At 44.1% G+C, this 15,530-nt stretch overlaps 2 protein-coding genes across 10 annotated transcripts in view; both read left to right on the top strand.

Annotated features, from left to right (window-relative positions):
• CADPS2 (calcium dependent secretion activator 2) overlaps nucleotides 1-10,431 on the top strand; it is a 333,579-nt gene extending 323,148 nt beyond the window's left edge. For all 8 annotated transcript variants that reach the window (XM_052790487.1, XM_052790486.1, XM_052790483.1 and 5 more), the window contains 2 exons: nucleotides 5,910-6,014; nucleotides 9,460-10,431. In XM_052790487.1, coding sequence (XP_052646447.1) covers nucleotides 5,910-6,014; nucleotides 9,460-9,630 — 276 coding nt within the window. In that variant the 3' untranslated portion in view covers nucleotides 9,631-10,431. The remainder of the gene's footprint in view (nucleotides 1-5,909; nucleotides 6,015-9,459) is intronic.
• The window catches only part of AASS (aminoadipate-semialdehyde synthase), a 512,915-nt gene that overhangs the window by 426,900 nt on the left and 70,485 nt on the right, over nucleotides 1-15,530 (top strand). The gene's annotated exons all lie outside the window — the stretch shown is intronic.

Genomic DNA, 15,530 nt, shown 5'->3' with positions numbered 1-15,530 from the left:
ACCACCTTTGCATGGGCTTCCCACAAAGGCAAAATTCTGAATTTTGGTGAGAATATTTTTTCAGGGATGTCACTGTAAACTTGAGTGCTCAGAGTCAAACCTAGCTCAGCATTTTATGTTGTGGCACTATGAAGCTATGTATAATGAGAAACCACATTCTTGTGGGGTTGGATGACCTGTCACAGAAGGGCAGTGGCTGTCACCATGAAGCTACATGGAGCTGATAGTGGGATGGGAAGGCTCTTGCATGAGAGCTTTCCCTTCTCTGAGGCTTCCCCAGCTTCTGTTCCTTCATTTTCCTGGTCACTGGCACAGTTATTCTCATTGGAAATGCAACTGGAAGTGCCTCACAGACTAGTTCACATCTATGACGAGTGCATCTAGAAAAGAAAAGTCGCTGGGGAGATAATTTGTTCCTCCCAGGGGAGTGAAGATACAGCAGGGAGTGGTGGGAAGGCACTACATCACTAGTCAACAAGTTCTGGTCTCCCTCCAGCAGAAGAAATGGGTATTTTGACCAGTTCATAAATCGCCTTTGTCAGGAACCAGAATTGATAGGGCATGAAGAGGGTGCAAACAAAATTTCTAGATGCTGATACACACTTTTTTTTTTGTCTATGTCTACCTACAGTTGCCTCAACCTTCAAAGGTTTCTCAGGCTTTCTTAATCAAAACGCTACCTAAACCTGAGGGAAAAGGATAAGCATCTTATGCAAAGTTACTTCATTGTTGCTTTTAGTGTGCAACTAAATACTTTTCATTTCTGAAAAAAATATAAAGATATTTTGAATGTTAATTACTTCTTCTGACTTGATGTCTTACTTCGGTGTTCCTGTGTGTATTTACAAGATGCAGGTGACCTTCTGATATATCGTGGTGGCCCACACATTGAAAAAATCCTTCCTCAGGTGGGGTTTTTTTAAGAGTTGCCAAGGCTTTCCAGCCTTCAGAAGAGTCTATGAACTCTTCTCTGCTCAGGTAAAAATCCTCATTTAGATAGATGATGTCTACCCCTAAACTTGAAAATACACCTATAATTTCCAAACCTCAGAGTATTTTCAAAGGCACTACAAATAACACTTAGTTCCCTCACTATCGTTAACATTCAACAAAGGAGGTCAGTATGATTAGTCGTATTTTACAAAGAGGGAAACAAATTATGAAACTTAAATCAGAAACTTTTTTCTAACTTGTGCTGTTTGCATTTTTAAGGAAGAACTTATTTATTCTTTTGTCATTTAACATTTTTTTAAATGTCCTAAAAGTTCCATGGCACACTACTAATGCTAGCTACCAAAATCCTGGAACAATGTAATAGCGTTTCCTTTTAATAAAAACTAGGCAGTTTAGCACTTAATATTTAACATGCTCGTAGCATTTCTTACGCATTTTAGCTTACGCTGCCTTTGATGTACAATCTCTTCGGTGAGAAGCATACTTTTTGTTATTGTTCCTAGCAGGAGAGGTAGAGCTGGAGGAAGTAAAAACATCCCGTTGTCTTCTGAGCGACTCGATTCCTGATCAATAGCGCGATAAAGGCTTTGGGAGGAAGATAACACGCAGTTCCTAGAAAAGCTGTTCCCTCTGCCATATTCAGCAGAAAAGGCGTTTTGACAATGCCCATTTATCAAGAGCGGGCAAGATACAGAAACTCGACGGGGTCTTGTGTCTCAGGCGTTAGGGATACCAGCCCTAGAAGGACTAAAGCATTGTGTATTAGTATGTATTGAGCCTCCTTCCAGGTGGCAAACAGCTGCACCTTTTTATAAAACTTCAGAAATAAATCTGAAGTGCTTGCTTTCAGCCGATAAGTGTTATATTTAATTGAACCATTCTGCGAATGTTATAGCTCAGGCACCCAGAAAGATGGTGAATATTTAATATATTTGTTTTGTATTTCCACCGGTCAACAGAATAATGAAATTCCTTAACTACTTCTCTTTAACTTGCCTGAAGAAAGCACGGTATGTTGCTAAATCGCTTTTCACTGGGCCTGCCGAGAAACAACTTTAATCCTTGTTAGAAAATTGCAGAGTCTGGGCCTGACAAAGAGCTCATGCCTGGCGCATTGTGAGCGCTGGGAGCGGGGCAAGGGGAGCCCTTTACAGCTGCGTGCCTCCAGCCTACCTCAGCTGGACTATTTAGGCGAGGAGGTTTGTCAATTCCTCCCGACAATGGAGCGAGTTTTTCAGTGCCTGTAGCCGCGCCGAGCCCCGTTGGGGATCAATGCTGGCCATTCAAGCTGCACCCTCTTTCATTGCTTTGGTTTGTTAATTTAAGACTAAAGGTCCACTGAGGGGGTTTAGGGTGTTTAAGAAAGCTGATGAACTGTTTAAGAAATCTGATGAACTGAGAGCGTTTATAGCCCTGGTGTGGCAACTATTGGCACTGAGGGAGCTGTGTCCTTGTTGACCCTCTTGTTATTAAAAATGCACAAGTGCTGCGCTTCTCAATATTTCAACACTCTTTCATTGTCAATACCACCTTCTGAGCCCTTCAGCTTGTTGCTTGCTCTAAAGATCTTCTTAGATTGGGTTTGAAAACTTCACCTTAAACACTAGATTAGACTGATGTTCTGTTTTCCGTGCTCCTGTTGATTTGTTGAACCTTCCCAGGGCTGGAAAGCAAGTAGCAGCTTGATGGGGAGACAGGCTGCTAATATGATTTACCAGTCTACAGTCATGCACAATAAGTGTGAATAAATACAGGGGTCTCACAGAGTCAACCCTAGCCTTTCCTTTTCTCTTATTTTTTACTTTAAAAGAAGTATCTCAGGAAAACGGAGTAATGCATGCCCTTACAGGAGCTGGATGAGCTATGAATAAGAAGAAGGGGGAGGGGGGGAAACAGGGAGGCAAACATATTTTTGTTAAAGTGGTTGGCTGCTGGTACGTGCTGATGTGAAAAAATATATAATACTTACTGCTTCATTCTTGCATAGATGACGGCAAAGAATATGGCACTAATACCATATAATTAACATCTGCAAGAGTCGCATTGTCCTTTCAGCGCTACTGTTAACTAGCGGGAAAGTGACTTTTTCCTAGAACAAGTTAGCAGGATTTTTTTTTAAATATTATTACTTAAAAGCTGTGTAATCTCAGGACCATTATCTAATCGCTGATGCTTTTGAGTTTGCCATAGATTCCCGTAAGTCACAGCAGATACATCCCTGCCTCTATAACACGCTCATGGTTGTCAAAATGCGTGGCCTTGGATTCCGCCCCTGAGAGGCATTTGCAGTGCTGTGCATTTTAACAGGCTCCAAAAGAAGCAATGGGGAAATACTTTTCTTCTTATGAAGCCCAGCAGATTTATGTTTATGCAGCTTCAGCCTATACTAACTGCTGAAAACTAGTGGGTATAAGGCCAATAGTGGACAGGAATCCTATCCACAAGTACCTCTAGGAGGACTCTAAAAATGTACCGGATGTGATTTTTATTAAAAATACTGTGACAATTCAAAATAAGAATACATCTTTTTCTAATACAATAGCAGCCGTGTTTTTTCTGAACAAGGTATGTTGACAGAGGAGCAAGTACCATAGTATCATTTCACAATCACCAAATTAAACATTTCTACTGAGAGTTTAACATATCAAAACTAGTCAGGAAAACATATTATATTGTTTTCATTCACAAATTTGAGTAGCAAAATTAATTCCCCCCAATTTCTTAGCTTTGTTTCAGCGCATGTAAGCACATCACAGATAATGTATGGAGAGTCTAATTTTTACTGCATCCATCTTAATTAAGTTATCTCGCTGGGCTTTAAAACACATGTTTTGCCAGAAAACTGGGACTGGGTCTATTCTCAGTGATCTGGCACCATTCGGTGGTGTCGCATGGGGAAACGGATCACAGAATTTTCAAGCCTGCCTGTAGTTTGTTTGTGTGAGCAAGTTTGAGCCCCTTCTGCTTTCTACTTGATACAAACCAAATACATCATGGATGTGTTACTTGGTTTTTTTTTTATGGAAGAATATCAGTTTTGAGAAAACCGCTACTAAAATCATTCTCTCTACCACGATTATGTTAAAGATTAACAACTGTAGAGTCTGAGTGATAATAGGGCTCATCTTACTGCAAATAACAATAGATATTCTGGGTAGAATGCTTGGCATATTAATTTTTATGTTTATTAGATCAATGGAGTTCCCCGAGTGAATAAGCCTAGCTGTATTTTATCTTCTAGACATCTGTATACATACAACACCTGTCATATAGTTTACAGCTGCCACTTAGTAACAACTCTGTCACATTAGAAATATTTTACAGGTACTTATAAAGGAAGTCAAAACCAGCATGCATGTTTGGGGTGAAATAATGTACATAGTATAAGAATGTCATTCAGTGATTAAAAAAACAGTATTTTATGGATACCCAGTCAGTCCCACATTTTATTGAATAAATCAGACTACTTTTATGAAATGTGCAGCTATCTGCATTTTGTGTGGTTGGTTGTTCACTTCTGTAGAATAGTAAATTAATAGGAAAAACTCTAAAAAATGTAAAAGTAATTTATTTCCAATGATTTATAATTAAAATACATTTTGACACATTAAACAAAATAAATGGAAGCCATTCTTATATGAAAATCTTATTTCAAACTTCTCTTAAAACTGATAGTTACAATGAGATGAGACTGTTTCCTGTAAGGAAGAAGTATTTACATATATTTATTGTATGTCTTTAAAGCTTTTTCCAGAGATCTTACATTTTCACGAAGGACTTCTATTTCTGTCTGTCATTACACCTAGTAGCCAGTAATTTGTCTTCACTTTTTCTATATATATTTTATTTTATTTGTTAATCTAGAGGTGGCTAATGAGACAAGTTAGAGCTTCCTTTGAATTACTTCACGATGTATACCTTGCCTAACATGCTGCATTTTAAAATATGCACAGTGTTTCCTCTCTTTGCATATCTGTGTATTTTGCAAAGACACAGGAAATTACATTAGAAAAGAATTTAAGCCTCTTCCCTGTGGGGAAAGAGACCAGAAACAGAGCTACGACACAAACTCTTTTAATCTCTCACTGCTAAAATGAAAAAAAATCCCTTCCTTTTTACAGTTTGATTAAATGACATCTGGTTGGTATTTTACGGGGTGGGGGGGTAGACTGCTACAACTATATTTAGTAAAATCTGTTTTAATCCAGTTAATGCGAAAGAACTATTATATTAGCTATTTAGATCTGAGCATTTTTTTACGGTAATATAGACAACAACAGCAGAGAGCTTATTCTAACCCCATCCATTTGTGAAGCTTTGAGTGAAAACATACTCATGCCTAAGACATAAAAAGGAAATAAGGTACGCTGTAATTATAATTAGTAATTAACGTAAAACACAACCTTAACGTGTTTGTTTTGGGAGGGGTGGAGTGGTGTTTTGATCATCCTTAAATACAGTTTCCATGGATTTCTGATTTTTTTTACTTAATAAAGAAGTGATTTAAAAGAAGAAAGCAAGACAGATTCAATATTCCATGTTTGATGCTGTTTTCCTCTTTGGATTGGAAAATCTAGGTATTGCAAAATCTGTTTCAAGATACCCTACCTGTGTTTTTTCCCTTGCTGTTTTAGCTGTCAATTCTCTCACATAATTGGGTATTTAATATCCATTCTTACTGACAGATAGCGAAGTGCATAACGCTATTTTGCTTGAAAACATTGTAACTGAAAGATAAAATGGCAGTTGCTAATTCATGTAAAGAACAGTCTAGGTCAAGTTATTTGATTTCCTACTGACCCATGCAATTCTCTTAACAGGAAATTATATCATTGTTGACTTCAAGTGCTGATCCGTGATCATTTCAAAGTGTTTCATTACCTCTCATTACCAAATCTGTTAAATGAATACTGCAGGGTTGTTTGGTGGTTTTGGTTTTTTATCCTTCTTTTCAGCAATGGTATAGCAGCTCCATGAAAGTCATATGCATGTGGTTGGCTGATAGATTAGACCTTCAGCTTCACATCTACCAGCTGAAGACTCTCATCAAGATAGTGAAGGTAAATAAAATGTGTTTGTGTTAGACTGAATAGTAAAGAGAGAAAAGTGGTGAAGTATTAACTTGGTTAGGTATAGATCACCCTAAAAGTTAAAAAATGTGCAATAAAGTTGCAAACACATGTAGTTTTAGGTTGGGTTGGATTTTTTTCACAGTTCTGGCAAATTTCAGAAGAACAACAATATATTAAAACCTCTAATGTTAATGATATGTGCACTAGTAATTGTCATCCATTCTGGATTCAGTGACAATTAAGATTATTCCAAGGAATTTTAACAGATTACTGCTAGCTGTACAGCAATGCTGTATGGTATTCCTAATAAATTGTTGTTTGTCATATTACTGATCTTTTTTGGTTTACCTTAGTAATCCAAATAGCGTTCTTTCTCCATTTTTCCCACTCTCCTAAAAAGTAACTATTTTCTCTTCTATGCACATGTGATTACTAGGTTCAATTGGAAAACAATATTCAATATATTAGATAACATTTTCTAACCTTCCATACTCTGGGGTAAGTATCAATAGAAATACAATCCCTCCAGTCCAGCCCTCAGTCATTTACACTGGCCAATGTCAAATGCTTCCGAGCGAAGTGTAAAATGCCTTGCAACAGGCAATTATGGGTTAACCTACCATAAAAGAAAGTTTCCTCCTAAATCCCTTTCAGATCTTAGTCAGTACCCTTAGGCAAAAGGCAGAAAGCCATTTCAGGTTTTTTCCTTTTAATTCCATCTTGTTTAACTCTGAACATTCTTGTTATTTGTATAAATATGGAATAAGAAGCACTTGTTGTCAATGGCGACCTTGATTTCTTAAAAATATTTTCTCATGAAGTTCATGCAAGACTGTCAAGTAGCAGCATTTTAACTCGTGGACACCAGAATTGCAACTGCAACTTTCAGGATTCACTAGCTAAAAGGAAAAAAAAACAAGAGAGAGAGGTGCGAAGAAACAGTCATAATAATGATGGCATCATGGCTCCCTGAACCACCCTAGCTTAGCTTTGCTGTTTCTGACCTTAACTGATTTCTCTGGGAACAGGATTTGGCTCTTCAATATGTTATGTGCCAAAATGGCAAAAGCAGTTTGCTATTTGTTGTTGAAATGGATTGCTCTTGTGAAAGGTTTAAAGCTCTTCTCAAGTGAAGGTAGCTATCATCTTCTGGGGGGGGGGGGGGGGGAAGTGGTACAGGATCTAAAACCTGCGCCCAGTGAGATCTATGAATGGCAGGCTAAATTATGCCAGTTAAATATCACCTGGGAGGTTAAAAGAAGAAGCTGTTACGAAACTGAAGTTCAGGTGAATGAGCAGCACTGTCAGCCAGCCTTCCCTCTGCAGCCTGGCACGCTGACTAGCCTTGCTCAAAAGCAGCAGGCTCCCAGTGGGGATGGGAACACACCGGTTATGGCGAGAGCCTTTCTGTTTTGCTGGTTTGCTTTGTGCATAAATTCCAAGTGTGTTATTCCATGGCGCCTTCTGTGGATACAGAAGATGGAAGAAGGTGATGTCAGTCACAGAAGTTCTGGTCAGTGTACTGGAAGACAGAAAATCTTGTCCAGCTGTGATTTGGTGGGTGAAGAAGACAGAACTGGTAAAACAGGAACTCAGTGAACAGGAGGCTGCTGGGAAATAAGGAACAGTGGTTCAAGCAGAGTACCGTAAGAAGCTTTCACTGCTGCAGCACAGCTGGGGGAGGCATGATTCCTCCAAACTCTAGAGCGAATGAAGGCGCTTCTCTGTTTGCTTTTGGAAAAACGGGAGGCTGTGTTGCCCCTGTGATCTCTTGAAACTATTCCAAAAAAGAAGTAGGAGGTCATTTTTAAGGGACATGGGATGAGTAAGAAGTAGACGATTCTTTCATGTTCAGATGCAGCAAAGGTAGTGGCGTCATTAAGAATGACCAGAAGAAGAAACGTTGTTTGTTCCCATTAAAGCTTTATGATGGCATAAAGGTATCATTAGATGTCTGAGTCACGTGCAGAGGGATGTGACTAAAGAAGGGTCAAGGACCAAGAGGAAAGTTAGGGAGAAATGAAAAATTAAGCTTGGAAGTGAACATTGTTGTCCTGCAAAAGTATGTCAAGAGAAGAGCAATGACTGAACCCCAGAGTGCTGTTCTGAGAATGGAAGGAATACAATGTAAAACTGAAAGAAATTGCTGTGGGACCTGTTAACAGCATAAAAGGAAATTGAATGCACAGTGTTATAAAAAAGGAATGCAACAGTGACACTTGAAAAAGACCAGGCAGGGTACTCGCAGGAGTGTGTGAGCAAAACATAAGCTGCATCCATTGACTCTGAAGTTGACCTATGAAAGTCAAATAAATCTCGGTTGCAGTGATTCAAACAAGGTTTAAATAATCATCATAGTGGCAAAAAAATTCTCCCATTGAATGTTACCCATTTTGAGAAGTGTCTTTTGCAGTTGTCTGAAGTATTGAGTGAAACAAGATCAGCTCTTTTTTCTTTCTCTAAGGGTTGTGCACGGTCTCCTCCGGCAGAGGAGTGAGCCTGATAGCCCTTAATTATCTTCCATTTTCTTTTTCCCTTATTATCTTCCATAAACACTGGGAACTCATAGTAACAGTGTACACAAAATAAGAAACTAGCTAGATCAAGTTGTCCTTCTTAAGCTTTTTAGGCTAACTTCAGGAAAGATTATTTCAAATGTGTTACAGCTTAAAAATAAGGAAGACAGAGTAGATGATTTTCTATGCGCTCACTTGAACACAGCATCAATGAATAAAACAATTCCACTCAGAATTCTTACTTGATAGAAAGCCAAAGAAGAAACTGCTATCGCTGGTTGATAGAAAGGCTGGATACCAGGGAAACAAAACTTCCTCAAGTGGGGAAAAAAAAAAAAAAAAAAAAAAAGATGTAGATGTGAGTCAAAATGTACATGACTTAGAATGTAAATTAACTGACTGAAGTCACCTGAGAAACATTTACATTATAGAATATAGATCATAATCTAAAATTTATTTTTCTACATTTGGCATATAAAGGTAAAGATAAATGTAAATAAAATCATATTATGGGGAAGGAGTCGGACATGTACATTTTCTGTGAAACGACAGCTAGCTGTAGCCAAATTCACATTTCAATATGCAGTTAGAAAAAGTCTTTGCTGGTTTCTTATCGAATAAATGAGACAAATGGAAGTTACTGAGAAATCAGCATACAGTTATAGAAATGTAGTACCAAATACAATCTTCTAAAGGAGTGACCATCAAAGTGTGGCTTGTAGACTCTCCAGAGTTTATAGAAATCTCATGCAGCCCAGAAGCTAAGGCTGCAAAATCTTCAGCAAACTCTAGATGATAGGTCCCTAACTGCAGGAGGAACGAAGCTGTTCTGCTGGCATGCTAGAAATGGCCGGTGTATAGCGAAGACTGCTCAGACTTGCTCGAGTCCAATTCAGGATGTTTTATTTTTGCCGCAGAAAACCTACCGAGACTTCAGATTGCAAGGCGTGCTGGAGGGGACACTGAACAGTAAAACCTACGATACCGTTCACAGCCGTCTGACTGTAGAGGAGGCCACCGTCTCAGTCACGGATGCGGGAGGACTTCAGGGCATTACGATGAAAGACAGTGATGAGGAGGAAGGGTGATATTATTTCACCAAGCATTTGGAGCTTGGGGGTGATGGTCTGAGGGTGGGGGTTATCTTTGGCTTGGGGTTTTTCTTGTAACTTGTCCTTGTAGTTGCATTTTAATTTTGCCTTATGATATAGGTGCAGAAAGGTAATTTGCTCCATTTTTTTAATAATCTGAAAGTAAGACTACCAGAGGAAAAGTGCCAAGGACTTTTTGAGAACAATGGTTGTAGCATATTTTAACATATAGCTTTGCTTAGGGCTGCGAGAACACTGGCATGGAGTTTGAGTTCCACTTGTGATAACCTTTCTTTCCCTTTTGTTCGTTGCCATTCGTTCTTGTGTCTCTATCAGATATCGATGTCCTGTGCAGAAAACAAAATGTGTGCCTCACTTAAAACACAACTATACAGGAAATCATTCTTGGAATAAGTCAGTGCCCTAGGTAAAAAAATAGTGTATTTTCAGGATTACACTTCGTTTACCCTTTTTTGTGCTTAATTTTACATTATTATTATGTGATGTGCATTCAAAGTTTTAATCTTGGTTCTTTGTATTTTGAGGTTCGTATATAAGTAGTAGGACTCCAAGGACAGTCAAACACATACAAACTACTTAGGAGTGTTGTTGTGTCTATTCATTTTGCAAGTTTAAAGATATCTCATCGTGTTGGATGTCAGTAAGCTTGCCATCAATGTTTCTATTTCTGTGAAAAATTTCAGGCAATAAGAACACATTTTGTCGTGACCACTTCTGTATCTACCCAAGTTTGTATAGAATTCTACAATTAAAAGATGTTTTCAATATTTCAAACCATTTGAACTGTTGTGTAATTCCTCACAAGTTTTTTTGAAAGATTATTGTATTTAGTTTATATAGTGATTTATAGTGGTTATATTTATTTTAGAAAGCAGATTATATATAGGAAACAAATATCCAAGGACAGGATGCCTTGATAAAGACAAAAAGCAAACAAAAAACCCTCAGTGCCAGATGAACAGACAGTGCCCGCTGCCTGTTTTTCTATGCCCTCAATATGAGCTGGAAAGAATTCAAATTTTCATCAGTCAAAACTCACACAACTTATGAAAAATGCAGCTTCCCCCACCCCCCCCCCCACCCCACCCCAGGAACATGACTAATTCCTGGGTTTGTGTAGACAAAATTGGAAAAACACAGATGATACCCAAAGAAGTAAGGAAGGTTGCCGAGGTCCTTGTTGAGCCATAGCGTTATACTTGAAGGGCTTTGCTGATGGACTGTTGAGGATTTACAAGGCTGGCGTGAAGTTACCTTGCAAGAGCAGACCGTAGGATTTCAGGGGTCCGTTGCAAGCACACGGGTGCTGCAGGAACTGAGAACGAGAGCTGCAAGGGAAGTGTTTTTCAGCACACTTGGAAGCTCAACCAAGCAGAGAAGGGCAAGTTACACTTCTTCCTAGCTGTCTAGGGAGAAACCCAGCCCGGCAATTTTTCCTGTGGCAAGCCAGCCTCCTCATCCGCACACGAGTTGAGGTGAGTTCAGCGAAAAAGGAAGAAAATGGGAGCTGGTGAGGAAGACCATTCTTCTCGGCTCTTCATGCCCCAACTGAGTGCTTTCCCGGAGGTGCCCTGGGAGGCCGCGAGGGCAACGGCGTGGGCACCCTCCGCCCCGGGATGCGTGCGGCTGCAGTGCGCAATGTTTCGGGGAGCAGCAGGGTGGGAGGCAGCCAGAGGGGCGGGCAGGGCACACACAGCCCGCTCCCCTCCATCGCTTGGTGATGGTGTTACCAGCTCTGCTGGGCTGGGGGGAGCACCATTTTCCACCATTCCCAGGCTCACAGATGGGTTTGCTGGTTTAGGTTTTGATAGCAGTGGAAGAATTACACATCCCTTTCCCGTCTCTCATCCTAGCCGTGCCGGCATGGAAGTTGATGGCATTTGAAGGGCCAGGTAGGGCTCTGGCTGAAACCCAGGCTCGGTAAGGGGTAGCCTGCCGGGCCAGGAGCTGCAGCCTCAGCCCAGGCTGGCTGTGGCAGGCAGCAGGGTACGCAGGAAGCCAGGCTGCCCAATGTAACAACACCCAGCTCCCAAACCCAATGAAGCAGAGATCGGTGCCAGTCAGGCCCAGAGGGAGCTTTGTCTCTGCAAGTATCCCCCTGCTTGCCCTCTCCCCACCATCTTTACCCACCTGAGACCCTGCAGAGGAACCTGTTGTAAACAGGTGAAGGCAGGTGTCACCGCGGTGGCCCTGCGGTGCCTGGTGAGCCTCCCAGCGCAGAGGAATGCCAGCTCCATGCAGAGCTCTCCTGAGAAGAAGGCATTAGGAGATTTTTAAGGTTCTGAGATGACACGCGGGTAGGAAGCGATATCAAAACCAGACACTGTCCCTAGCAAGTCACTAACGGTGTGGGGACCTGGAGTGGGAACTAGAAGCACTGGGACAGAAGCGGCTGTCACCAGCGCAGCCCAGGAGGTGATGGGTCCAACCCTCCTTCAGCGGAGACCGACCTGGCAGTAACCCATCTGCCCAGCCCTGCTAGCCAAAAGCCCTGTGAGAAACATACTGATTTACACTCACCTCCCCTGTGGGCTTGTCCTCTGTCCCAAGTTGTCCTCACACTGAGAAGGGTGTCCTGGTAAGGCAAACCACTCTCCCTATTGACTTGGATAATTACAGAGTAAGTTATAGTAATTTCACCTGTCAGGGCCTCAAGAGGACCCATAGGCCATCATGGTCTTGATGGGCATCACCTGGGACCCCCACCCACAGCCTCTGCCCAGGGACTCCACCTCAGCTCAGAGAGGGCTGCCAGTCTCTGCCCCAGCGATGGAGCAGGAGTGCTGGTTTCTCACTCAGCTACAGCCCCACCTGTGCTTGCTTATGGGCCCTGTTGATCCAGACCCCGACCCATGGATTGACTTCAGACCTTCCCGATCATCACAAACGTGTCAGGAATCCGGCCTCTGAGTTGCCCCCCCTGCCCGGCTCCCTGGCTGTGTGTGGTGGGACCAGCCCTCGCTGGTGGGGCCCTGCTCTGCCAGCCTGGGGGGGTCCCCCCAGCTCCCTGTCCCTTAGGGAGCAGTCAACCCTTTCTATGTCCTGACGTAATTAAAAAAAAAACCTACGAATTTTTGTGGCTTGAAGTGGGTCTGAATTACTCAAATTTCATGAAGCGTGATACATGTACACCCCATATGTCGAGCACTTTGCTATACAGTTTCATCTGCATGCGGTACTTGCAAGACATGTCTGTCAGTGAGATCGAGATGAGTGAGGAAACAGTAAAAAAAAACCGAAGATGATGTAACCACGAAGAAGTTGCGAGGTGTTTGTGATTTCAGAGAAATTAACTCAGACACAAAGTATGTGATAAGTTGTTATTATTGGAAAGACAGCGCAGCAGACATCACAGGAAGGCAGGTACAGAAATGACAGCGCTCCAAAGGTCATTCCATTTCTTATTAATTCACATATTTTCTTAGTAACTAGATTTGTGAAACCGTGAAGCGGCGCCGAGGTTGAGAAGGCCAGTGAGTATCTGCGTGACAGCTCCGGAGCCGGGCGCCGCCGCCGCCAGCAGCCGCGGCAAAACCCCGCTGGCCTGGAAGCGGGGTCCGCCGTCACGCTTTCATTTGCGCGTTTAAAACTTCAGCACGCTCCCGGAGGTGCGTGCCCGTCGCGGGGAGGCGACCATCACCTCTCGCTGGGCGTCTCCGGGCGAGGCAGCCAGCGGCTCTCCCGGCCCGCGGCTCCGCGGGGGGAGCGCGGCCCACCGCGGCCCCCGCTTTCCCTAAGCGAGGGGGGCAGGAGGGGTCCCGGTTAATGCTCTCCCGCCGTCGGGGCAGGGGGATGCCCGGGACCACACCCCGCGGAGGGCGGCCGGGGCACCTCTGCGTGGGCAGCAAGTGCGGCTCCACGAGGGACATGGCAATGAGCGTGAGGTGTCGCGGAGGGGGTGTCGGGCTGCGGGGTGGGTTGCCGGTGAGCGCAGAGAGTACCCGTTACGCATCTTCCGAAGGGGTTTTGGATCAAACGTTTGACTGACAGCAAACGAGCGCGCAGCAGGCGGCGGGAGCGCAAGGCAGCAACAGGAGAGTCCTCTGTGCAGAGGGGACCCCCGCCCCGGCCGGGCTCCCAGCGGCACAGGCGCGTTTTGTTCGAATAGCGACTGAAGAAAAAAAACAAAAACAAAAACAAAAACAAAAACAAAAAAACCCCAAAACCCAAAACCAAAAACCCCACAAAACCATAAAACCAACCAAACCAAACAACAACAACAAACCCCCCAACGAAACAAACAAACAAACAAAACCCCAACCATTTTAAGTTGCTGGCCGTAGGGGCAATACCGTCGTGTGTGTGTCCGTGTGTCCCGAGGGCTGCTCAGTTGTCCCCCCGTGTCCGTGCCCGGGTAGGGGTGCCGGGCGAGCAGCCGGGGGCGGCGGGGAGCCCTCTCCGGGCGCCGTCCAGCAGCGGCCGCGACGGGGCACGGCTCCTGCTTTTGTTCTTATTATTTTCCTCTTTTTCACTTGGCTTCTCCCTCCCTCTCTCTCGGCAGCGGCACACCGAACGGGAGCCCGCCGCCGGAGAGCGGGGTTTTGTCCCGGCTCCGTCCCTGGCAGCCCGTCCGCGGAGGACGGACACCTTCTCCCCGCCGCGTACTGCGGGGCCGGGAATGCAGCGCACAGGCGCCCACGCAGCCGGCCAGCTCTTCGCTTTGCTCCAGGTTAGCTCCCAATCCACTGGGAGAAAATAGAAACAAAAATAAGTTAATTGCTCCTGATCCTATTCAGGAATCTTAAAAATAAATAGCTTCCCCGAGCCAAAGAGCGCGAGGCGTTCATTTAGCAGCAACGGGACTAAACATTTGTCGAACTGGGAAAGGAACAAATGAGAAAGTGTCATTCATGGCTCCAGCTGCCGCTGGCCTCTCCCAGCCACTTCCACCAAGGGCCCTTTGGAGTTGATGACACCGCTGGGTCCCCTCACAGGCGGACTGATTAGATTAGACGTGATTGCTGCAGTTCACGTTCGTAGCTGGCACACTTAGACAAATCTCTTGCATGAATTACGGGAGCGCTGCTTTAGAGGGTCACTTGTAATTTCGATTATATGTGATTACAGGCTTTATACGTGAAAAGGCTTAATTTGCACCCGTTTGGTTTTCGGTTTAGAGGGGTCTGTACGAGACGTACTGTACAGTCAAACTTTGTTTTACCTCCGGGAACACTTGTGTTTGGCGGGTCAGCGTCAACTGTTTTTCTTTTGTGATGGATTCGGTTAAAAATAGCAAGACTTTATTATTTTCCTCGCGGGGGAACTGATACAGAGGGATGCCAACACGCACTCACTGGATGGGGAGGCTATGCATAGTCTCAGAAGGTATACACACACACACACACACACACACATATGTGTGTATATATATATATATATATTCCCTCGCCCCTCCCCCGGAGAAAATGTCGGTGGAGAAAACGCCGACGTGTTACAAGTTTAAAACAAGCCGGCAAAGCCCAAGAGCCTTTGCCCGCGCTCCAGAAGGAGCAGAGCCCGGGGCTGCTGCCCGGTGCTCCCGGGCCCTGCTGCCGCCCTCCCCTCCCTTCGCCGGGGCCGGGGAGCCCCGTGTCCCCCCCGTGTGTGTGTCCCGCCCCAGCAGCCGGGCGGGCAGCGGCCGCGGCAGGTTCCCACCGAAAAGGACGGCTGCGCTGGATCTCCCCCAGCACCGGCTGGTAACAGGGGACCGCAGCCGGCCCAGCATCCTGGTAATCCCGGGGTCTGGTCGTCGTCGTCGTCCCCCCCCTTTAACTCTTTCCCCCGTTTATATTTTGACTTCCCTTCAAAAGACAGTAAGCAACAAGCCCTGAGCGGGCATGAACGGCGAGCCCAGCAGCCGGGGCTAATTCCGAGTTTTAACAAGCCGGGGGCGATGC

The sequence above is a fragment of the Harpia harpyja genome, chromosome 6, assembly GCF_026419915.1.
Source record: "Harpia harpyja isolate bHarHar1 chromosome 6, bHarHar1 primary haplotype, whole genome shotgun sequence".
Taxonomy (NCBI): Eukaryota; Metazoa; Chordata; class Aves; order Accipitriformes; family Accipitridae; genus Harpia; species Harpia harpyja.
This window is presented reverse-complemented; position numbering and strand designations above follow the sequence as displayed.